Below are 25,781 nucleotides of genomic sequence, written 5' to 3'. Positions count from 1 at the left end.
TCTTTTATGCCGGAAGGGACGTACCCAACCTATCTATAGTTGGTGTAAATTAAAACACATTTTGCCCATTGGATATTTCTGAATATATTTTTTAAACAATCTCTGTTCTCTATTCTTTTGAGACCGACGTTTTCTACTCTTTAAATGATGTTTTTAGTGGAGAAAACCGTGTGCAACTTTATACACCATGCTATAAATGTGAATATGAAGTAAATGAAGCTTGGCAGTTTATTCTTCAATCAATATCGCAGTCCTGGCGTTGCAATATTTAGTGTTCTTTGGTTATAATGCAAACCATTTTTATAACAAAAAAATGAGTCAATTAACTACAGCTAACATTTTTAAGAGTCCGCACAAATAGATCCTTCGGAATTTTTTTCACCTATGTCCCTTCAATTCCTAAAAAATAATCATGAAGTTGTATTTGATATTAAAAAAAATATATTGCTTGAGCATGTGTTGAGTTCGATAATGGAATTCACAAACGGCTCTATTTATCCCATGAGACTAGGGCTGGCTGCCTCATCTGTGCAAAACTCTCTTCAGACGGAGAAAAACAATGCTTTTCTTCTCGGAGAAAAACATTGTTGAAATTTGAAATCATTACATCAACAGATTTTAATGTTCCGCTAAATTATTTCTCTTAAACTAGGAAAATTTTATTTCATCTGGGCTCAATTAAGTACTGGAAGAGGAAGAAAGTACTCAGAGATGAAGAGGGAGAGATGAGAGGGAGAGATGTAGAGTAAGGATGCTGGATTGTTATTTGTTAGGAGTCACAAAATATTTATTTAGTAGCTGTGTCCATCAAAAAAGCTACCTTAACCGGTAGATCACCTAATAATAAGTGCTGAAACTAGGGATTTTAATTTTATACTCTTAGCATGTTTTATTGATCAACATAAGTTTGTTTCATCGGCAATGGCTCTCTGAATTTTCATTGGCAAACCAATTGTTTCGCAATTTTTCGGTAAATAAATGCTACTGGCAGGGCTTTCTGTCTCTTTGTTCGACTTTCGACTCCCTAACGTGTACTCAAGTTCCCGCTGCCCTTCTTACAAAGCAAAGGGAATTTGTGCCTTCAACCACTCTATCGTCCATTTCTTTTCCGTCGATTCACTCTTTTCCCTCAATGTTTACTTCCTCCCCTCGTGCCCATTACTTCCAACCCTCTCCTTTCCCCGCCCGTTCCGTCTCCCATGGGCCCTCTCTAGGCCCATCCACTTCACACCCGCCCTCTCCTCAGCAACCGTCGTGATTCAGGCGGCGGCCGTGGCGCAGCGTTAATGTCGTGCTTCCCTCCCCTGCTCCGCCCCTCCCCGCACATTCTACCTCCCTTCCCCTCCGCACCGACCGGCCGCCGCGCTCTCTCCTCGCTTGATTCAGTCGATCGCTGACACTCAGGCGGCCGCGTAGGCCGGCTTTTTTCTCTTTCTCTCGGCTGGAGACGCCAAGGCGAAGGCACCATTGGTTGTCTTCCCCTGTGCTGCCATAGCCCCACGGGGCAGACAGCGGCGTCGTCTTAACAGGAACGTGGCCATCGGTGTCTCGCGAGCGAAAATCCTTTCATCGTAGGAAGCCGTGACTGTTGTTTTCGCAGTAGACTTGTCACGCCGTCCAAAATAACGAGTCGCAGTAGCCACGCCAGGGGATTGGATTGTTCCATCTCGACGTTGCGTGAATCTGGGGGAATAATTGGTGAGTTCGTCAATTTCTTCGTCAGCGTGGGCAGGACCCACGCGTCGCAGGCTCGGTCGGAGTGAGGGAAAAACAGGAGAATCCTGAGCTACTTCGTCATGGTTGCCGAGGTGGTGTGAGCCTCAGAAGGGGAGAACATAGTGAGTGAGTGGATCAATAGATAGGTCCGTGTTGGTGTTACCATTGTCGTATTTTGGTCGGAGCCCCTTGGCCTATTCTCCCCCTCCGGAACCCTGCCCCGCCTTAGGACTCCGTACCCTCCGAGCAAGCATCAGCCGTAGGAAGGCAGGGAGAAAGGGAAAGATTCCGTAGTTGCGGGTGGTCATGCCCTCTCCACCCGTGGAATGAACGAGGAAGCCGAACCTTTTCAACCCGAATGGCGTCCCAGAGATCTCCGGGAGGTGGAGGTGGAGGCGGCGGCGGAGGCGCGTCTAGGAGGTCGGCCTTAGGAGCGCCGGCCACCCAGGGGGCAGCAATCGGGTGGTTGCCGGCCAAGAAGGAGGCCAAAACTCAGAAGAACGAGGTGTTGCTGCTGAGCGAGCCCCCGTCCACGGGAAAGCAGCAAGAGGAGGAGGACGGCGACGATGAGGGCGGGGAGGATGACGACGACGAAGTGTGCGGTAGGGATACGGACGAGGAAGAGGGCGATGACGAGAGGACGGCCGAGGCGGCGGACGATGACGTGACCGAGGAGGATTTCACCCTGCCTCTGCCGCCTCTACCGCCCCTGCCCATCCACACGAGCGGGGTGCCCCCGAGGGCCCCGAGGGCCGTCCAGCCGCCACCCCCTCTTGACGCCAAGGTGCTGCTTCCGCGTAGAAGAGCCCTGGCAGCCCTTGAGGAGGAAGAATGCGTGCGACGAAGCAGCCGGAGCCGGGGTTACTACGCTATCGATACCAACGTGATCAACAACAACAAGAACAGCTGTTACGAGGAAGAGGTGTTGTTAGGAGACGGATACCACCCGCTGCACGGAAGAAGATTGTTCGTGATGACCTCTTCGGAGAGGAAGAGCCGGAGGTCGAGGAGGAGGCCGTCACAGAAGGTGAGCGGAAGGACGAGGTCGTAAAAAAGAGAGGAACGGAAAGGATAAAAAGGTATTCTCTCGGTTTTTATGGCCTGGAACCGAAGAGAAGATGGGATCCCTCAAGAATCAGTTCGTTGCCGGGCGTCCCATATACTTAATTGCCATTGCTCTCAATCGTCGACGGGGTGTCAATTTCACCTATTTCTTCATTTTTATTTAAATGAAATCCCAACTGAATTCTTTGCGTTGGCGGGCGGCGTGGGTGATTTTCAGCCGCACGCACAAATCGATTCCAAAATGGGAAGTTGCTGCCTCGAAAATGTCAGGATATAACCTGGCTTGGGGAAAGATGTTTACCGCAAAAGTGAAAGAGTGTAATCATAATCTCATGCGTTTATGAAATAACTCGTCGGATATCGGTCTTCGGATGGCCCCGTCATTAATTCTCGTTGCTTTTGACGACCATATTTATTTTTATTTCATTTCAAGTTCTTCGGCGTCGCTTGACAGCGTAAAACGATTATTGTCTTGTGGATAATTCGAGCAATGAAACACAAGTACAGTGTTCATCCATGCTTGGATATGAATGCGATTTACATGATCTGTAGTGAGTGCACACTCTTGGATCAATGCAGCCGGAATTCTCCCTGTAAGATTTGTTTGCCGTATATTCCGAAAAGGGCTTCGGTGCAAAGGTTTTGCGTTGTTGTGATTGGGTCCTGTTTAAAGACCTCTCTGTCTTCGTGTTTATCTTGGGATCTCAAGTAAGCTTCCGGCGCTCAGCTTCCTTGAGAATGCTTTTATTTCGTTTGTTTTTGACACCCAGTCGAGTAATTTCCATTGTCTCATGTCTCTGGGTTAATACGCGACATCTCTGAGAGAGCAACAGCGGGGAAGGGTTTTCATTCCTGCAAGCAGGGCGAGGAGACTTCTTTCATGGAACTTCCTTCCGACCCGCGCATATGTATCATCCTCTTCCGAGGCACACGTGTCACTCGTTTTTATTTACCTCCTCCCTTAGCGGACCGCCATATGGCATAACGCGCGGCAGTTGCTGGAATGTTTGTTAGAAGCTGCTTGCCATTCAGTCCAGCCCAGCCCCATTCTCCTCCTCGCCTTCCCCTATTGGGTCTCTTTCTCCTTCTCCCCTGTCTTTCTGTTTCGTCGTCGTCCTCCTCCCTTATTGACACCCCTCAATTGTTGGGGCTTTATTAATCGGGAATTAGAGCGACCTGCCCCTGCATGTAGTTCTCTGGTTCTCCATCCGTTAGCCTCTCCATTTAGCTCTTCCCTCTCTCCTCGCCGTACTTCACTACATCGCCATCTCATCCACTGACAACTCTCTTTGTTGCATCGGGCAGGGAGCGTTCAACCTGCGGAGAGGTGTTGTCTCGTGATCGCATTATCAATTGTGTCGGGTGGGAGTGGGGGATGACGGGAGGGAGGTGATTGGTAGGGTGAGGTGGGGGCCTTGTTGGTGAGAGAGTGTGTATGTGCGTGGTCGTGTGTGTTTTGAGGGACGAAAGGGAAAGGGGGCACGTGGGTTGGGCAGTGTGGGATAGGTGAGAGGGGTTGACACTCGAGGGATTTTAACGGGGAAGGAAAATAGAAGGGGGACGGTATGGGGAGTTGGTGGGTGAGAAGGTGGAAGTTATAGGGGAGGGAGTAGTAGGGTTGTTGTGGGAGGGGGGACGACGACCACGTACTGCGTCGCTCCCATCCTCTCTGTTCCGCAGTGCCCACCCTTACCCCAAAATTGACCCTCCCACCCACGAATTTTCCATGCAGAACTGAATGCATGATTATCCATGCATGCCCATCAAATATTCTCAGCAAGTTCATCATTTTACGTAAATAAAACTTTGACCGTAAAACATTAAAAATATTCCACGTATTATAGTAAGCCCATGGTGTTAACATACGGTTGACAGCAGTATGTGTCGCGAACTAGTACTGTCGTCGTTGTGACGCTATGATAAGCAGGTAACAAGATAAATTGATTCAAATGTAGCATTTCCTTTGATAGCTAATTATGTTCTCCTCCGCTTTTGAAGTTTCACCGTGAGGAATGGGTTTTTTCCTCCATGTGCGTTTATTTTATAAAGTACACTTGGAGAGAGTTGTTTGGGAAAAAACTGTGCTGAATATTTTACTGTATGCAGTAAGCATCGACTTATAATTAGCAATTTGGGAAGAATGCGAGCGAGATATAAATTATTGCCTGTATGAAAACTGCTGGAAATTACTTGTATGTACAAATAGTTTTGACATGATGGCATATATTTATATGTAGATTAAGTGTTTCATTGTGATATTGCGCTTTTGTTAAGGGGGGATCATATCTTCCGCAACTCGATGGAATTTTCGCATAATTTTATTGCTAGACTTTAGTTTGTGATGTCCTGAAATACTTTGTGGCAAAACAAGTGAATAGTGCCATTTAGTTTTGCTAGTTCATTCCCGTTTTCTTAAGGCCTTTTTGTGTACCCGCTCGGGCTCTAATGGGCACTTTGGAGTGGCACTGCTAGGGCTACCTAACTCAATATTCTTCATCCGCTTAGCACGGAAGTATTGATGGTTGCCGCAGGGAGTTGGAGCGTTCCGTAATGCTCCGATTTTCAAAAATACGAATACTTTATGTGGCGCGCACTTCTTTTTTCGCTCAATTCAGATTCCCCTAACAGAAAATGTTGTTTAGTAGCTGGATTAGGATGATGGGGACCAGTCCGTTAATCCGTACAATATAGTAATTTATCTCGACAGTGATTATAGTTGTTGGGCAGTTATTTTCCTAAAGGTGTCGGAATGCCACCTGATGTATTTTATTGCGTTTGATTGTATAATGGAAACTTAACGTGACGAGGTTGTTTCGAAATCGCCCTCATATCCATGTCCTTTTTAGTTTTTCGTGTATTGTTTCACTTCCTCCGTTATTAATTAGGGTAATTCAACTCGTACCTCTATTAATACAACCATTTTCGCCTTTAGATTGACACACCTAAGTGTGTATTTTGAGTAATTAGGTTCATCACTTTGGCTCAAATCATTTAATGAAATGTTGAACGCTCTGACAAGCTAACGGAAGCGTATAAATACTATGCACGAGTTGATGTTCACCTCTCTTACGGTAGAGTGTGATATATGCTTATGTAACACCGCATTCACCCCCTCAAAGTCTAACTCATCAGGTTTATTCGAAAATGTTGCGGTCCCTCATGCTTTAGCACTGTACGCCATCGTGAAACTCATACGTTAAAGATCATCTTTTCTTGTTTGTGAGTTGTGAGGGAAAATATGAACTACGTACCGAAGGAAGTTTTACTGGCTGACTAAAATAATTATTAGTTGATTTTTGTGACGAGCATTGGTTATGCCAATAACTTGTGAAAGTGTATAATCTATTCATAATTTTAGATATAATACCAAGCTCTTATAAAATTCACTCCGACATCTCATGAATAGAGTTTCTAAGAGGAGACGCGAGAAGGGGCGATAAGATAGATATTCTTGCATTTTGCCGGAATAAATGTATGATGTGCGATTGAATCTCTAGTTTATGTAGTTAGAACTTATCTAATACTCTCAAGCGTCACATTTTGTCATCTCTAATCAAGGATAGAATCTCTCTATAGAATCCACAAAACATTTATAATATGACGAGAAATTTAGCTACGTGGACGTATTACGGCAGGTTACATTTTTGAAGATAGCTTCAAAATAATCGCTGAAACCCCCTGGCGGTGAATTATGCGAGGGGTTATCGTAAATATTTTAATTATTGCTTCGAAATAATCGGGATGGAAACTTAATTTTTATTTGTTTTTCTTAAAACTTCTCCAAATAATCACCATCCAGAGTTATACATTTCTCCCTGCGTATCTAAACCTTTCGAAGACCGTCATTGTAAAAATAAGCAGATTGCTTCGAAAAACCTTGTTACACCTCGTGAATGACGTCATTTGCATTGTCAAAACGCCAACCCCGCAAGAATTTTTTGAGTTCCAGGAATAAGAAAAAGTCGCTGGAGGCGAGCTTTTAATATCACTTTGATTGCCGGTCCCGTGGCCCCGTGTTTGTTTCTGAGAAGTAGTCAGTGGTCAGTGGAACCCAGCGTGCTGACACCTTTGACATGAGCAGTTCTTCGTGAATAATTTTCCACATGTAGCCGTAACTAAGATCAGTCTCATTCATGATCATTTTGGAGGGTTGCTCCTCGGCCTAATAGGATAACGTCCTCCTCTTTCTTCAGTCTGGCAGCATATTCTGTGAGTGATCATCTTCCAAATCTAGGATCGTCTGTGAGGGGCATTTGGCCAGTTTGAAAATTCTTTTTCCTCCTCATAATTGTGTCTTATAACAGTCTATTATTTCCATAGAAAGCCATCATTTCATCGTGGTTTTGTCGGGCACTGTAACCTTTCATATTAAGGAACTTAATCACACTGCGAGCCTGTTTATCCTCTGCTGCGAGTTACTTTTTACGGCTTCCCGAAATAAATAGTATCAACATTAATAGCAGCAATTTACAATATTATGTTTTCGTATTAGAATTAATTAATATATAGAATAAAGTTCATCCAAAGATCTTGTTTATTCCTAATAAATAATTACTTAAAAACGATACCCCCCAACAATTGCTCTCTTGATTCAACAAAGTGGATTTTAGCTTGTGAAAATTTAGACTTGCTGGATTGTCTTCCTCATGTGTTCCAACTTTAATTGAATCCCTTATTGTTCTGAGCAGGTAATTGAATTAGTTGGAATGTGCTATTTATCGCATATCTTTTTGTGTATGTGACAAAATCAACTCCCAAAAACAGACTCAGTAGTCAATGTCAGCCTTAGTTAACATAATGTACTATAAAATGAGAGTATGAAATATTGTTGGTTGGTAAGGTCTCATTTTATTATCTACGTTCGATCAAAAAGTTAGTTATTCCTTTGCCTTGGTTTTATGAATTTAATTTCAATTACGTTTGCCAGTATTTCTCCGACATTGAATTACCTTGAGACTAGGTGCAATATTTTGTGGGTAAAGATACTACTTGACTGCTTCCACCATTTTCCCTTTTCGACGAGATAGCCATTTGAAATTCAAAACAGTTGATTTGGATATATTTTGTGTATGAACGGGACATTTTTACTGAAAGCCCTGATTACGGGTAGTAGTTACGTAACCTGCTAATGGGCCTAAAATCACATCTCATTGCCCTAAACAAAATGATTGCTTCACTTAAATTTTCAGTCTCACTTAATAGAGAGAGCCACAGGATTTGCTGCCCACTGCTAATTCAATATTCTAATCAGGGAAAGCAAGAGGATGCTCGCTCCCGCACTCTCGAAGGGATGCCTACTATTTCCATGCAATTGGTTTTTAATGCCTGATCGCATTTCTGCGTCAACTTTCTCTCAGCATATTTGCTCAACTGACGTTTGATAGAGGGCTGAAGGCATTAGGCTTTATGGAGAAGGGGAGTTCCGAGAGGGGGAGAACTCTCCCGAGTACGGAGGAAATAGATGGTTGGGGAAGGAGCCAAATTCGGAGCGAAGTTGAGTAATAGAAGAAAGATTAAAATCGACGGAACGGTTAAAGGAAGTTGTAGCAGTTTTCCTTCCATCTTTGGGGTAAGAGCATCGAGGGGACGGACGGGTGGGTATGGTTTTATTCCCAAAGTCACATCGGTGGAGGAGAGGGTTAAAAGTGAGGAAGTTGAATATTTTATCAAGAACGTGTCAGGGTTACTTCAAAAAAGATCTGACGGGGATTGGATGGTTCGGGAGGCAAGAGAGATGGGGAGCGCGAGGGAGAGAGGGGGAGGGGAGCGAGTGACTGGATGTATTGCCCCGAGAGCGGAGGAAGGAGGGATTTTGGGAACTAGGGAGCTGCGGGGCGTGGAAAAGGGAGGGAGGGTTGAGTTTGGTGGCGGGTGGATTGCGAAGGGATTTGGGAGAAGGGGTATGTGTGGAAGGGATATTTCAGAGGGGGCAGCGGGGGCGGAGAGGATGAAGGAGGAGGGGAGTATGGAGTGTGGTGGAGAGTCCTTTGGCGAAGTACTCGGAGTGGCTCTGGTGGAAATTGTCGTAGCGTAAAATGGGAGAAGTTAGAGAAAAGGGAAGGGGAAATGGTGATGATGAGTCACGGGGGAGGGTGAGAGAGAGGGAGAGACGGAAAGGGCCATCTTTGAAAGAAAAAGGGAAGGGCTTTGCCTGGTACGGGGGAGGTGGGAGAGAGAGGGAAGGTGGTGGCTGGAGGAGCTCCCGCAATGGTAGATGAACTGAGGCGTATGCCGGCAAGAGCGGAGCCGGGAAGCAGTGTGTAGTTTGGGGGGTGTTCGAGGAAGGGGTTTTTTGTATATAGGAGGGGAAGGGGTGGGTGAAAGGTTGTGGAAGGGAGAATAATAAGGGTGGTTGGAAGGGAAATCTTTTGATGTACGAAGGACAAGAGAAAAGGGTGGGGGGAACGAAGAAGAAAAATGTGCCTCTACCTCCTCACGAGGAGGATGAAGAGGGGAGAGAGGTTTAAGTTTGGGATTTTCTCTCTTGAAGGAAGAAATTCTGAGGGTATATCGGGATCCCGTAAATATTCTTGTGCGAGAATGGTAAAAGCACTCATGTAATATGTAAATGAGAATTTTTCAGTCATTCTAGTTGTTTGACAGACTTGGAGATTAAGGTGAGGGAGATATGAATGATTGAAGGGAATGTAGGATGGCGTATTGAGAAGACCGTTTGTTACGATATATGCGACCAACTTTGACGGAGGAGAGTGGATGGTTAAGGGCTATGACGGCGGGTAAAGGGGAATGACAGGAGCTCTAACATAAAATAGGCGGTCAAAGGGTTCAGATCTTTTGCGTCTTCCTTTAATGGGAGATTTATTTTTTATTCTTTTTTATGGTGAATCTAGTAACATTTTTTGATCTGACTCAAAATTTGATTTCACAGCGTTACCTTAGTCATGAAAAATCTGTCATACCTTTTTATACTTTGCGTGTAACCCGGAAACAATCAATTGATTCGACCTTCCAAACGATGAACTTTAATTGTATAATTTTAAAAATCTAGTACTATTGTTGATTCCTTATGGATTAAAAAATGTGTATAAAAATATTTAGTCGATTCCTGAAAACTAAATTTAAGCTATAATAATTTTTCTATTGAAATTATAAAAGATTGTTTCTTTGCTCAGTTCCCCAATAGTCATGCGTAGTTCTCAACTATATCAGCTATCGCTTTTTCCTGGCCTGTAAACTTTAAAGTATGATTTAATTATTCAAGGAGTTACTCTAGCATAGTATCTATTTTTTTACTTTGGACCTATGGGGTACTTCCAATGGCAGTCGTTGTGACAAGACTAGAGGATCATGTATAATTAAAGCTAGAATATCAAGGATTTATTATGAAGTGTTTGGGAGAGGTACCATGATAATACCTGAATGTTACAAAGTTTATATTATCTGTAAATAGCCATATTTTCGTAAATCGCTTTCATTTCTAGTAAAATCGAAGTGAACGGTCCGCACGGGTATCTAATTGTCTTTTTCATTTTGCGCGTTCCACTTTACGAATTAGGCCATTTTATTTTAATTCACATGCCTATTTTTAGATGTGTGTTCACTTAAGTTTTTTAAAATTTGGCCGTGGTAGTACGTGCATATCGTAAATGTGGCGTTGTTAAAAGTAGGCATAGGGAAAAATGATTCGCTACGGATCTCGCTTGCATAAGATCAACTAAATGGATTAGAAATGGAAACGCAATGAAAACAGGGTGGAAAGTACGTCTTCGGAAATTTTAAATGATTGAGTTAGTACTGCAAATCAAACACGAAGAGAAATGAAGAACTCCAGCGAAATAATGAGAAATCATAATGAAGTGGTGGAGGTAGAGAAAGCGATAGAATGGGAAACAAGAGGCTTCCCTCGTGTGCAAAATACGAGATCGAAGAAGGGAGGAGGGTGTAGGGTCGTAAGGGGGTTGGCGGCGGCTGGCGTGGGAGTGATTGCTGCGTATTTGATTGCGAGGGACGTATTGCGCGGATGTTGGAGAGGGGGGGGGGAGAGTGGAATGGCATGAAATAAAACAAGGGAGTGTGCTCATACAGTTGAATGATTGCGCTTTATCAGGGGAAGTGCGCGCAGAGGTGTAGCGAGTGAGAGAATGGAAGGAGGGAGGTCGGAAAGAAGGATGGAGCAGAGATGATGATATCTTTGGTTCCAACGAGGAACCGCGGCCATGAAGATGACTGCTAACTCTCCCACCCCTCCCACCTCAACAGAGTACATCCCCGCGCCGCTACCCCTTCCGCGCCACCAGCAAGCCTCCCCGCCCCCACCTCTCCTCCAGAATTTCCCGTTCTTCGCCGATCCCCCCGTTTGCCTACCGCGCTCCTTTTATTCCACCTTTCTTTCTTTTCCATTCGAAATCACATCCCGCTTCCCCTCCCAACCCTCGTCTCTCGCCGAAACGACCCTCTACACTTCCGTTTCCTCCCTTCTTTCGCTACTCCTCCCCCCCCCCCCCCCATCACCAACCCCACCGGCCTCCCCCACCCACGCTCCTTAATGCAGTCCCGCCCTTCCCGCCAACTCAAGTCTGCGCCTTTATCTCCTCCCCCTCCTCTGCCCCCCCTCGTACTCGCGCAGGACTGTGAGGCCTCTCTCGCCTTATTCACTCACAGCCTCCCTCCCTCATTGAATCAAGTCGAGGTTTTTGCTTATTTACGAATGGATCGTGAGATGGTGGACTAGTCGGGAGAGTCGCGGGGCAGGTGTGTGTGGGAGTCTTCAAGAGAGAGTGGGGGTTAAGGGGGATTCGAACCCTGCCCCCGCTGGATGCACGACTACGCCCTTTGGTCGTTCCGATGTTGATACATTGCAGTATCGCAATCGCGGTTGCTAAGGAGTTTTAATGGGATCCTGCTCTCATTCTCCTTCCCCAATCCCTCCTTCTTTCGCCCTGTTTCAGCGTTTGAAGATAGTTAGTTGCCTTGCACACCTCGCTCTCACTTCCTCTATCCTCCTCCCTTCTCATCCTTCTGTCGGTGAGAACAAGTCTCCGGCCATTTATCAGATGAGGGGAAGTCCTTTTCCCTTTGACTGTGACAGAGTCTACTGATTAATCTCGTTTCCGAGTGCGGGGGAGGTGGCGGGGCTATCCTGGGGGCGCCACGGTCTCTGCGAGGTCGGGTTGGATAATCGAATGGAGGGGTCTTAAACGAGTTGTTGCCTCTCGAGTTATCTTTTTCTCCCGAAGGTATTGTGGTCTGTTTCATCGCACACGTTGACCTTTTGCGTCGGATCGTATCACTTTTGAGGTTTTTGCATGTTCGATCATTTTATTTGTGACGCGGAGGTTTTCTCGATCCAATCGTATCCCTTTCGAACATCCCTTCCGTTAAGCCATGACCTTCCGCTTCACTCGACCATTTCTAATACTGTAGACTTTCGAAGTCAGTTCGCCGCTTCCCCGTTAATTTTGGCGATCGTGCTTCCTTGCTGGGAATGTCTCATAGTCCCTAGAATGCTTTGCGTGTTACACAGTTCTTGAATTTGTCGTTTTTATTATGTCTTGATTTAAACTAGATTCATGTCGATGGTCGAAACCATATTTTGAGAGCTGCTGATTTTTGGAAATTTATTCTTTCCAGGAAACTAGAATCGCTGATTAAATGTACTTAATACGTCGTAAAATAATTTTATATCCATACTAAATGTCTCCTCAAAAATTGAAATGTATTCCTTTTGAATTTGCTTCTCATTAAAACTTTGATATTAAAATTTCGTCTGTGTGTTACATTTTGTGCTGCACCGTCGCTATTTGTGGAAAATTATTTGATATATTGCGCCGCCGAGAAATGGCAAAGGGTAGTTTTTCATTATAGTTTTTTTTAAATTGTCAGTTGTTATTTAGAATTTAAATTGATTCCTGTAACCCGACCGCCGGGAAACAAAAATGTTATGCAATGAGTTAATTTAGCTGTATCAGGGAACAGAAAGAGGCGTGTTTTGAACCAATTCTGAAGGGCGACACTTCCTATTCCGTAAGTGAATGATTATGAAAATGTTGTCCAATTCTCATTCAGGTTTTCGTTTTCAGCTTTCAAACCCTAAAGATGAAAAAAAATTTCTTTTTTTTGTTCAATGTTGTCGTAACTAAACTCTTGCGCGATTCTTGCTCTATTCTTACTTCCACCCCAATTACAGCGAAGCTCCACCGCCATCTCCCTCCGATGCAGCGCGCCTTTCATGCGTGATTTGCTTCCACCTTAATTTTCTCGGTCACAGAGCTACCTATCTCCTTCGTCGCCAGGTCCCTTCAGCCCCATGTCCTCGACTTATATCCCTTCCCTCTTCCTCGTTGCTCTCCCACAACTCTCAGGTCTTCATCCCCTTTCCCCACCAATCCAACCACTTCCCCTTGTAAAACCACATCCCACCCTTTCCCAGCTTCTCAACCGCGACCATTTTTTTCGTCTTTCCGTTTCTTCTCAGTCAGTCTAATCCTTCTTCAGCGCACTCCCGAGCCTCTCTCGATCTTCCTTACACATGCACTGCATCTCCCCGTACACAAACTCTTTTTCTTCTGCCTGCGTGAGGCAAGCAGGCGGGCGAGGGTGGGAGACTTCCTCCGGCTCTCTGAAGGAGGTTGCCTTGTGTTTTGTTTACTGGAGACGCGGAAACATACTCCTTAAGATGCTCATTGAAAGCGCAGTTCGGTAGTCCCTCGCAGTGCATATTTTTGTCCTCGGGTTTTTTCCTCTCTTCTCACTCCCCGTCTCGACCTCCAAAGAAAAGGCCGCGTGCACTAGAAATTACATATGATATATTTATGATATATATATATATATATATATATATATATATTTATATTTATATATATATATATCTATGTGTGTGTGTGTGTGTGTGTGTGTGTGTACACACGCGCGCGCCCTCGAGCGCCTGGGGGTGCCTCAGTGTTGAAGCTTTTCATCATGCATGCTGCCGTTATGGCTGTGTTGATGTTGGGGTCGAGGGAAGTGGAGAGCGTGGCTATCTACGTGGGGTGGCTTGGAGCCTATGGGATTCGGAAGGATTCTGGTGCCAGGGGGAAGGAAGTAAGGTGGAGGGTCCTTTTGAGTTTACATCAGTCGCCAAGCGTCGCTGCCATTCCCGTTGCCTTCTCGTCGGTCGCACTTTCGCAGGGTTAGGAGGGCGAGGAACGCTGTCCTCGGATGACCGGTCGGTGGATTTCGAGTATGTGCAGCCGAATAGGATTCACCGTAAATTTACTCTCGCGGTGGTGATCCGAGCCTGAAGCGCAAGAATATGCAGAATACCAAAAGTTGTTGCGGGGAAAACAATGCGTCCTCTGTCGTGGATTGAATGCGACGTGATCACTCAATGTAGAATAACTCCCTCCCCACTCCCTCCCGCTCTGTTTACACGTGAATCAATCTCGATTGCTCGACTGCTTTTTATTTACACGTACAACAGCACATTTGCCTGGAGTTTTTGTTTACTGTGGCCGAACACAAATCCTGTGCTTCGCTTATTCAGATTAATGAGATATCTCCGTATTTAAAATTGAATTGTGGCGTCTCTTGCAATGCAGAGCTATTCAATTTGGGCGAGAGTGCAGCAGGTGTAGAAAAAAAACATTGTGAGTGAATAGTAAGGCTGGCGTAATGAGAAAACCAATTAAAATTTCTCCAGCATTTCTCGGGGGAGTTCACAATTCTCGCTATGGACAGTGTAAACCAAAAATTTGTGAAAAAATTATTTTATAAGCAGGAAGTTTAATGGATGGCACTGGAGTGGGCGTCGTGCTATACTTCGTATTTTCATCGCAGGCGTAGGGGTGAAATGCAAACCACTGCTGGTTTTTAGGACGTGGAGATAAGAGTGTTGGGTTCTTCCTAATGTGCATTCTAATGAGTTCTAAATTCTTGCGAGGTCAAATTCTGTGTAGTATGGCAGCTATACGGAGACCACCTTTGGCCTTTTTTTAAATGTGTGCCCCGTCAGATACGAGTTTTAACTCTCCCCATCATGGAACGAGGCCGGGGCCCTCAATAAGGCGGCCATCGTTTCCTTTCCTTTTTGTCGCCAGGGGGGAAAGAGATCCTGCTGAAAGGAGCACGCCCGCCCCACCATCTGCCCCGTGTAATTTTTCCCCTTTCTCTCTCTCTCCCTCCCTCCCTCCCCTCCCCTGGTTCGCGGGAGGGCCCTACAGTCTTCTCAGCGTGGGCGTATTGCGGTCCACCGCGTAGCAGGAAACACGTGCTTTGGGAGCCGAGGTCGCATCGCATAGTCGCCACCTCCTTCGCTTCCGACGTCGTCCACGCCTTGCGTTCTATCCACCCCTCCTCTTGTCCCCACACTCCTCCCCTCCCTATCCCTCGGCTCTCCCGCGCTCACATCACCCGGTCGCCATTAAGGGAGGCTCACTTTACTTTGCCGTTTCCGACCGGCGATCGCCGTCCCTCAGGGCGGACTGTAATGCCTTTCTCGCCATTTTATCCTTCCTTCCCCGTCGCATGGAAACGTTGAACGGTTAAGTTCCTTTTTTCCTGAGGCGCGGGAGAGAGTTCGTACCTGCCAATTTTTTCACGTCGGGTCAGCGGCTGATTGCAAACTTTTCCCGTTTAAACAACACGCGTTCCCGTTTTTTTCTCTGGGATTATGCTCGTTGGAGAAGTAGCGTATTATTAAAGAGCGCCAGAAGGGAAATATATTTGCATCCGCCTATGCGGTTACTATTTTCAGATTTGGGTGACTAGGTGGTCGTAGTCGTTCACCGATGAATCGTTGGGATGCCTTAGCTGCTTACACCAATGATTCTGAAATCTTTCCTTAAAGCATAATTTCTGCCCATTTTTAGTTCCACTAAGCTGGTATGAGGAACTGCTAAATCTACCAGCTATAGAATTCAGTAAACGTTGAAAAATCATTTCAATAACATTCAATTTTGACAGTGAGCCAAAATAATGGGCAAACATTTTGATTCGGAGAATTGGAATATAAGCGTCGTATTTCCTTTTTTGTTTAACCTTTATGAGGCAGTAAATCCTGCAGATAAATAAATCAGAAGTGACGCAACGTGGCAGAATGCCTACGCATTATCCCTAGTTCATCTGAACGTTTTTCAGCTCTGTGAAGATTTAGCCTGGACAACGCTAGACACTTATAAAGCCGCCGCTCTGGTATCGAAATTCCCTCCGTGTTGCTTTGCATCTTAATGAGTGACTGTTTTGACAAGTGACAAGGCGACGTCGAGGGAATACCAAGAGAGGAGTAGCATCATACTTCAAGACGCCGTAGAAATTGGAAAACCAGCAGTAATGGAAAATATTTGGTAAATTTGGCCCAAATGAATCTCTGTTTATAGTGCATATATCGTGTAAATTCGTCAAACTCATTCGAATTTGTTATTGAATTGTGTGTATTTAGAGGATACGGGAATAAACCTTGTACCGTACCGGAACGAAGAATTTCGGTTTACCGAAGAGGGGCTGGTGTTCATTATACCTACAGGGGAAGTGAGATGAGGCCGCCTGTGAGATGGACCGTAATCGATGTGCCGGAATTTCCGCTTTGGCCCCGATCACAATTCGAGAGACAAAAAATAATATTGTCTACACGCCCAAGTCATCCCCTTAAATGCACCGAGAGAGGAATCGTCTTGTCATTTCGTTTCTTTTACATTTTTTGGAACGAACAATTGAACCGGGCATGATTTATCTGCGCGGGTTCCGCAGCATGCGAATTTGGTCGCAGTTGACTAATTCTCACCTTCGAGATGATTTTGATTGTTCCTTCGGTTTAGTCTCCGAGGAGGCGTAGGTGACCGATGGTACAGGGCAGCAGAGGGAGGAGTAGAGCAGATTCTCGGTGAGGAAATGAGAAATCGTGCGTGTATCTCCTCGCTACCCTCTGTCCTTGCGCCCTCAACTTGTCTGCTGCGTTCGTCTTCTCTTTTGGTTCCGCGGGTTGCGGTGTGTGTGCTCCATCACATTGACCGCCCTCATGTTTTTTTGTGCTGCCTGCGAGTGGAAGCGAGGGAGTATGGTTGATGCGGGTAGAGGGAGGGAGGGTGGGTAGGAGAATGGAAAGAGGAAAGCCGCAGCAACAGACCCGACTGCCGCCGCCCTCCAATTTGTTGCCCACCGCCGACTTTCCGCCTCAGGCTAGACCCTCCTCTTTCCCCTCTTTTATCTCTTTCCACGTTCCTTCCCACCTTTTCTACCTCGAGAGCAGCTGACCATCCTGTTTTTCGAGAGCCCGCCGCTCTGGATTCTGGCTGCGTGTTTTCGATACGCTGTAGGTTGCAGATGTCCGTCGTCCTGCGCAAGTGCATTAATTTCCGTGGAATTTCATGCTCGTTTCATGAATTTCGTGCCGTGAAAATTGTTTTTCGTGTGACGGAGATGAGGTCTTTATATCTCTTTACATGAGGTAATGTCTAGCCTTGGCCCCTCGTATTAGCTGCGGTGAAACGTTCGAAGGTATCTAGGGATGGACGGTTATTTCTCTTTTGACTCTTTTAAGTATAAGGGGCCAGTGATCCTGAAGAATTCTTCCGAAGGATTTGTTCTTAGGAATAATCATTTACAAGTCGAAACTGGTTCTAAATATATTTGGTACCCTGCAAGCCACCGCGAGAGTGTGTGGCAAGGGGTGATTCAGCTCCAGACATGCAGTATTAAAAATTAGTTTTTCTTAATATTGAGCCACAGGATATGTGTGTATAAATTAATTCACATCAAGTGGATCATTATAACTAGTGGTACGTGCTCTGCAATATATTAGTGAGCTATACTTCTCTGTAAGAGAAGTTCTGTTAGGCACAAGAAGAATAATAAAATAAGGTTGAAATAATGACAACATAATAGGCTACTTAGAATGAAAAAATAATAAGTCTTGTCCTATATGCACAGTCATTAACAGTTATTCTGATGCATTATAATTAGTGGGGAAAATAGGCATAGAATTATCTGTTCTAAAATTAATAAATTTAATATAATTGCCATGATTCATCATACTGTAGTACAATCGGGCTACACGAGTACATTTTCAATATAATTGCTAAAGAGACTTCCCTCCAATTGATACAAATATTTTAGAGTAGTAAAATTGCGTACTAGTGAGCAAAACTAAGTGTGCAAGGGATTAAGGTGCTCAATCCTCCATTGTGATCTAAAGTATAGAGCTTCTGCACATTTTTCACACTGCTTTTTGATCGATCGCTGAAGCTGGTTGAGCTGCCGGTAGTTTGCTCGATAATCATAAATATGAATGGCCTCTTGTAAAACCCGAAACCAGGTGGTGCCATTGAGTTTTGTCGTGCATTACGATGTAATATTAGAATTTGTCTCTTTCTTTTGATCATTAACTGTCCGTAAAAAATAATTGACGTTGAAAACTTCTAATTATTCCTTCAATTCATGGAATTTTGAGTGACAGACCATTACATTCCTATAGCTACGATTTCTGTTAGGGCTTATTATTTAGTAATGGGCATTATTAGTGATGACTATTGTCAAAGAATGGATGAAATGGTTTCGTTTTATTTTTTTACTCAAGTGGTCTAGGAAATCGGCATGAGTCACTGCGGTGAATGCGGCCGAAGCTCCTCAAATGAGTTATTTTTTTGTGGCCCCTCCTTGTCTCCATCCAAATTTCTTCTAAAGCTTGGCCACGGCTCAAAGGCACGTTATTCAAATTTGGCAGTATTTTTTTATTTCTGGAGAGAGCTAGGAAAATATTTCACTCGAGCAAAGCAATCCCTTTTCAAAATGGTTTTCCAGTTAGTTTACTTGCAAAGTAGAATGTACATCTGCTTACGTGTGTGTATATACATAGACGTTTTTGTTTGTCCTTATATATGCACACACATACACACACGCACACATACATGTATAAAATATATAGTGGGTCCCGGTAGTCCAGAGGTCGACCGTTAGACTACGGACCGGAGGGCTCTGGATTGATTCCCGGGTAAGCCTTTCTGGGCACCCTCAGCTACACCCAAGCTGTGTGATTTTCCGGGTACCAGATCCCCCGTGTAAACCATAACCGGCGCAGGGAAAGGAACCGGCCCCCCTACCCTCATGTGTGAATTTCACGCGCCGTCGGGTTTAGTACTGGGTGAACTCTACCATCACCTACCAAACCGACTTAGGGTTGATTACTGTGTGTATGGTAATTATTTATAAAGAATATATAAATGTATATGTATATTTTTAGTTATATATGTATGCATTTACACGCATACATACACACATATACATGTATGTCCATTTGGAATTTGTCTAATTTATGTATTTATGCATGGGAAAAAAATGACTGCATTATTACTCTTGATCAGGGTTTCCTTTATATCTGTTTAAGAATGAGTGATTTTAACTGCGAGACCATACGTAATGTACAATCGATAACATCATTTCCTTAGGACGGCTTAGAGTGAGACAGTCTGTGTCCACCTCGACCATTTAGCTGCTCGGTAGCCCCATTATTCCAGATGGCTAACTCTTTCTGCGCTTAATGATAGCAGTGAAATTTTATTTTACCCTCCCCTCTGTAATGCGGGGTCAATAGATGTGGCTTTTTAAGCTTTAGTGCCCTCTTAAATGGCCCTCATACCTTTCTGTTTTCGCTTTACCCCCATCTCAGAACTCCTTAAGCTTATTCATTCGGCACATCTCGCGCAAGTCAATAAAATCCACACTCGCCTCGACTCGGAGCTTTGTTTAAACACTCCCTTGTTGGTTTTGCGCCCTTTTCTGAGGCAAAAGGTTTTGTGTTTTCGGCGAACGAGTTGTCAACTAGCACTCAATGAACAAACCTGGCGCTGGTACCGCTGCTAACCACTAGCTTATGGCTTACCAACCAAAAAAAATATGTAATGTCTCCCTGCTAAATCGTTGCCGGAAGTTAATTTTTTTTCGTCTGGCCGTGACATTAAGAAGCTTAAAGGAATGGCCCCTATTTATTCTCTTTATTTCCGTAACTTTTCTCTTCCTCATTTCGTACTCTCTTGATGTCCATTTAAAATCTTTTTCTTTTCGCTATGCACCTGTTTTCTTCACATGCAATGCGGATGATCTCTTTTTGGCTACATTTGAATAAATCGTTAAGTAAATGACTATATTAACCTGTAATGAGATAGTTTTATAAGCTTTAGTGTTTAATGCTGGGAAATGACTTGTGATATTCATCTTCAGTATTAATATTGTGACTGGGTTATTTCATCCTTCTTGCTTTAATAATGAGCTCTTGCATTTTTGTGGATCTTGTAAACTTTGTAAATAGAATCATATGTTTGATGAATGTGATGTGTTAGCGGTTCCGTGTGTGTTACTGTAAAATATTTTTCTAGTCTATCCTCAAATTAATGAAGTTGCTGATTATGCTGTCGAGAATTTGGTCGGGTATTACTGGCGGATAAAGTTCAAATTTCAATTTTTCTCATGTGTAATTCCATATATGGTTTAGTTACTCTGTTTCCATTTACAACTGGACTCTTATGGTAGGTACTTGCATACCTAACGATAGTCCATATTCAACCAGAGTGAATTGCTTCCTCATTCTTATCGCGTTAGGTGAACTATAATATGATGTATTTTTATGACAAGAGGACCTTAATTTGTTGGAAGCAAAATGGGATATGGAAGAGTTACGACTCCCTTCCCCTATTACACCCGGAGCCCTGCAACCCAGATGAACTGGTTTATGCTTCACCTTGCGGGTCGGAAGAATAAGCGGTCATGCGATAAGCAAGCTAACGAATGTCCGGAACTGTGTCCGTCGAGTCGAGGAAATGAGGAGTGGCACATATTAACTGCCATGCACAAACACTCCCCTTAAGTTTTCTAGGCGCACCACTGTTTATTTTTACGCCACTTCTAGGTGATTGAATATTTATTTCGCTTCGGGAAATGTCTAATGATTATTCCACGTTTATGGTAAGACATTTTTTTTTGACAGGGAAGGGCGGTCGCAAGTTATCAAAATCATCAAGTTTTCGGTGCCTGCAGAACTGCAAAAATTATGTCCCGGACAAAGATGATCTGCCCTTACCCGGCAAAATTTACCCCGGCAATCTTAGCGTTCCCACACTGAATGGTCTCGTGATATGCGGTGCGTCGTTGAATTTCGAGCAACAGCGTTAGCACTGGAATGGGTTTTGGGGAGGGTAGAGAGGGAGAGTTGAGAGGGATAAGGCATGATTAAGTGGATGTGAGGTTGGGAGAGTGGTGGGATGGAATTAGAGAGCATGCGTATGTGTATGTGCGCGCTAGGGGTTACATGTCGCTCGGTCGCCGGGGTTGTAACCAGCTGCGCATCTGAAATTCAGTGCTCCCGCGCCCCGGGGACGAGGGCCTTAGAAGGACGGAGTGGAGAGTGTGTGGCGGCGGCTGAGTTGCGTTTGTGTATGGCCCCCCGAAGCTTTGAGCGTATTAATGGCTCGTGCGAATGAGAGTGCAGGAGTGACAGGGAGTGTCTGCTCCGGCGCAGTCTTTTCTTTCCCTCCCCCCGTTTTCCGTTTATTATTTTCATGTTCGTGTCATTAGCCGTGCCGCCCTCGTCGGTCTCCTCAAGCCTTTTATTGTAACTTATCTTCTTTAAGTAACATTCTTCCCCCCCTAGCATTCCGCCCACTCCCTCCCTCCCATCATTTTTACCTTTCTTCTTTTGCATACCGTATTCGGAGGGAGCCCAGGCGGTGGAAGTGGATGGTTGGTGGAAGGGGCGGGGTGGTCGGGCGGGGTGGATATCTTCCCTAACCTCCTTTTCGTGGAAATCCAACCCAGACCCATCGGCGAGTATGTCTTTCCTTTAGTACTCGCCACATCACCGTCCCCCAGCTCGCCCCTACCCCCTGGTCAAAGCCCTCGCGTCTTTCGCCCCCCCCCTTGCCCCAAACCCCTCCTCGGGTCCCACCGAAGACCCTCTTCCCCCTGCCCCCCTCTCGCCGCATTTTTGCCCCGCTTGTGGAAGTAAGATAGTCACGCCACCCGATTCAGTTACTGCTTTACGGATTTGTTGTTGCCTGTTTCTCGCGCGCTTAATCGATATCTCTGTCTCACAAGTCCCCTTTGCTTGCCTAAACCGGAGTCCGTGATTCAGTCTTTTTTCCCCCAGTTTCTTCCCTCGGCCATATCTCTCCCTCGCTTACTTCCCTCCCCATGGCGTCCACCCTTTTTCTCCCCCTTCAGCCAAAGTCATCCTTCTTGTGGTCTCCCAGAACCACCCTCTCTTCCCCGCCTCCTCACCGTTAATGTATCATTCCCGTCTCAATGCACATTCACCCTCTTCTCTTGGTTCATTTCTACGGAAAGCTTGTTCTTCCTAATTTCAATCATTCTGACCACTCACTCCTCCTTTTCAATGTATTCACCCCATCAAGTGTGTTGTTGTGGTTAGTTTGGATGGACTTAATCATTCTTTACTATTGCTTTTAATATATTATCCAATATTAATTCCGGAGATGTATTTTTGTTAAATATAACACGCCCACTATATGCCAAAGGAGTGGATTGTTTCCTTTTTCTCCATGATACGTCTCGTTGTATGATACTTTTTAAATCAGTTCTGACACATTTTAATCATCATTCAAGCATATTTAAATGAAAATTTGGGATTTTCCAAACGCGATAAGTAGTTGAACTGTCTGAATTTGTTATAAATAAAGCTGCCCTGGTAAAATGGCCATGGCAGTTGATAAAATTAATGGTTTAAGCATGTATATAATAGTTCTCCCTCGTTATCATGAAGTTTTAAGCGTGGCGATTCATACGTGTAAAAGTGCTTGACTTAAAATCCAGTGGTGATGTATTCGATATGCCGTTCTTTTTCTATGGAGTGAACTGCGATAGTGGAATAGATAACCTATTCATATTTATTTCTGTCTGGAAATGCAGTGTCATGGATAGGAATTTTTCTTTTCAATGAATTCTCCTGAATAATGGAAACTGGCTGAGGGCTTGTGGTGTATCCAACGGGAGACCTCTATTAACGAGATCTTTTACAGCGTGATTTATTGATTAATATTCCTAATGTATCCCTTGGTCCATGTCCCATTCATTTTTACTTCGACTTCATTCAAGTAGATCCATACATTCATTTCACATTTCCCTTTTACCCCCACATTTCTTTCCTGTCAATTATCGTCCTCACCAACAATCTCATCTGGCCCTTCATTGGCAATTTTTTCTACCGTGTACCTGCGGCTCTAATTCGTCTGCAACGGATACCATGAGTTAATGCTTCATTTTTCCTGGTCATAACTTGCTACCCTATTCTAGAAATGATCTCTTTTCCTCACCCTACTTTTGATTTAAAATTTGTTTTCGCGATGTGAGGATACCCAGGAGAGCATGCACAGACATGTACCTCCTAGCATTAAGTAGTCGAATCTTGGCCGTAAATTATTCAAGGGTCACGGCGTTCTTTGGAATATCAAAGCGTTTTATGATCCTCCATAAAGTAATCGTTAATTTTGTAATCTAATCTTGCCTCTCTGTTGCAAGACCTCTCTCTCTCCCCCGCCTGCAACGTCGTTTCTTGGCTGTACACACACACAACCTCCCCTTCCTACAAAGCCCCTCCCTGTACACCCCATTCCCGTCTCCATCCCGCCTCCAACCTCATATGCAATCGATATTATGTTCCAGACCTCCTCGTCCTATCTTCGAGGGGTCTCATCCCTCCTCCCAGAAAGGCCAATGATTTTCTTCTTCTCTTGCCCCTTTACCACGCTCCATTGCTCGTTTCTTTTCTCTCTTTTCTACCTTCCCTTCTGAATCTTTCTTTTCCCACGTGTTTTATTCGATCATATTCGCGTGCCATTTGTTTTTCCGCATCCCCACTCACGCTCATGTATCTCGTTCTTTTTTACTCCGCGTTTCTGGATTTACTCCCTTTGTTTCTCCTCTATTCCGCCCCTATATCGTCAAGGCGTTCTCAAGTCTCTCCTAACGCCTTCACCCAGCTTTAAACGAGCTATTTTATATTCCCTCCCCCTTTCTTGAAAAATCCTTTGCTTTCCGGTGCCCTAAAACCGTCACTCATACGTAGGAGCCCGAGACGAGTAATGATATTGCGCAAATTCCTTCCGAGTACCTTTTCCACATTTGTCGAAATTTTGTATGCGTCTGTAACTACATTGCCTCTAAAATTATATTCTCTTTGCGCGCAGGAAGGGCAGGTGGGAAAAATAACTGAAATTTAGTGTTTACCATCGTTTACTTATAAAGTACATTTTAGGAGAGGACAATAAGACACTTAAGCGTTGTAGTATCCTTCATGGAGTCAGGAACAAAAGCTGAATCAATTTGAATTTCGCGAAGACGACCCATTCTCACTGTGGCTCTAAACCTGCTCGAAAATTTACGAACGATTTCAGTGTCGTGTGTCGAGTGCTTATATAGCGTACTCATCCACCCAGTCCCCCCTTTCACTTTTCCATCCGTACGAGTGGCTTTTTCTCGTTAAAGGGGGCACTTTTAGTGCGTGTTTCCGAACGTGGCCTCTGTGAAATGGTCGCAGTTCCATCGTCTTCGGGCCGTCGCGTTAACATGTGCGATGGGTGGAACAGGAGAGCGGCTGGGTTGGCAGGAAGCGGAGAAAGAAATGAAATTATAGCTGTAACCTGCAATATTGCATTCGCCGACTCTGAATGGGCGAAGGGAATGTGGGAGAGATGCGAGAAAAAACAGACGGCGCGGCGGAGGGAATTGTGAAGATGTGCGGAATCTCGGTGGGCGGTGGGAATATAGAGGACGGAGAGGGGGAATTGAGGGAAGCACCGTGCGGGATGGGGTAAAAGGAATGAAGGGATTAGTGAAGACAGAAGACGTACAGTACATGTGAGTGGACATGCATGCACGTTCAGAAAAAGAATCAAGAGGACTTGAGGGGAGCGGGTGCTTCTCCGAGACGAGGCGAGCCCATCTGACTAAATTTATAGGGGCAAGGAGAATGTTTGTTTTAATTTTAGTGGAATTCATAAATGTAATGGTCACGCTTGCAAACGTTTCTCGAAATAGTTTTTCTTTTTTCCTCTCTCCTCTCCCTCTTTATGTTTTGCATTTCTGCAGAAACAGTACTCTGAGAGGTCTGTCTTCCCGTGAGCTGTAAATATGACAGAATATGTATATTTAGGTCTCGTTTTGTTGAAGGTTTTGGCGGATATGGGTATTGATGGCCTTGATCGCATCTGTGCGAATTCGAAGCCTAAACAAAACCGTAGAACAATTCTCAACAATCGACACCAGAAATTTTCGCAGTCACTTATGGGTTGAGTGAACTTTATATATGATTCCAAGATCAAATCATTCTATAAAATGTTTGAATTTTGCGAGCTTGAATTTTCACTACATATTATGTATACATTTCTCAAATTCACGACTTCGATAATTCCGCAATTCGCTATAGAAGTTCGTGGCTTTAGGACTTGTGAAGCATAAAGAATTGTTTTAGAATGCGTAAAAGGATTAAGCTGTAGATATTCCGGAAGTTTAATTTATTCATGTTTCCCTTCTTTTGATTCTGACATTATTTTGCTCCATCATTATTCCAAGTAAACTTGTGTTATTTTCACTTGTTTCATGATCATAGGAATACTTGTTTCAATCTATTTTTTGCCATTATTTCTCCTAGATAATTTTTTTGTTTTAAGAAATATTTATGCTTGAAATAACTTTTTTTCTTTTCATGAAAAGTGTTCGCCGTTACGTATATTATTTGTCTATATCATAATTTAGTATTTTCGGAGCAGCCATTGCATATGATGGAGGTAATGCATTTGAAATAGGAAAATGATATTCAAATAATACGAGCTGTAAATTAGTACTAGTTTCTTCTTTCTCTCTTATGAGTTCATATTTCTCATTATATTATTTTGCTGCCCCTCCCATTTCAAGGCACATTGCTCTCTTGGTCGTATTTCTTCTCTGCATGTTCGACAAGAGGTCAGTAATTGAAAAAAAAATTTTTTTAACTTGAGCTGGGAATGTATATTTTTTTCCTTACTCTTGATTGATACAGGTATCCTTTGAAAGCTTATATCCTG

General features: G+C 44.2%; 1 protein-coding gene across 3 annotated transcripts in view; it reads left to right on the top strand.

The window, feature by feature from the left end:
• LOC139690930 (adenomatous polyposis coli protein-like) overlaps window positions 1-25,781 on the top strand; it is a 342,509-nt gene that overhangs the window by 151,324 nt on the left and 165,404 nt on the right. The window contains exon 1 of one of the 3 annotated variants that reach the window (XM_071588566.1): window positions 1,405-2,743. The exons of the other annotated variants lie outside the window; for them this stretch is intronic. Within the exon in view, the coding sequence (XP_071444667.1) occupies window positions 2,075-2,743 (669 nt within the window). The 5' untranslated portion in view covers window positions 1,405-2,074. Of the gene's footprint in view, window positions 1-1,404; window positions 2,744-25,781 lie in introns of those variants that run through there. 3 annotated transcript variants of the gene reach the window in all.

Source organism: Hetaerina americana, unplaced genomic scaffold, assembly GCF_022747635.1.
Source record: "Hetaerina americana unplaced genomic scaffold, ioHetAmer1.1.p SCAF_3, whole genome shotgun sequence".
NCBI lineage: Eukaryota > Metazoa > Arthropoda > Insecta > Odonata > Calopterygidae > Hetaerina > Hetaerina americana.
This window is presented reverse-complemented; position numbering and strand designations above follow the sequence as displayed.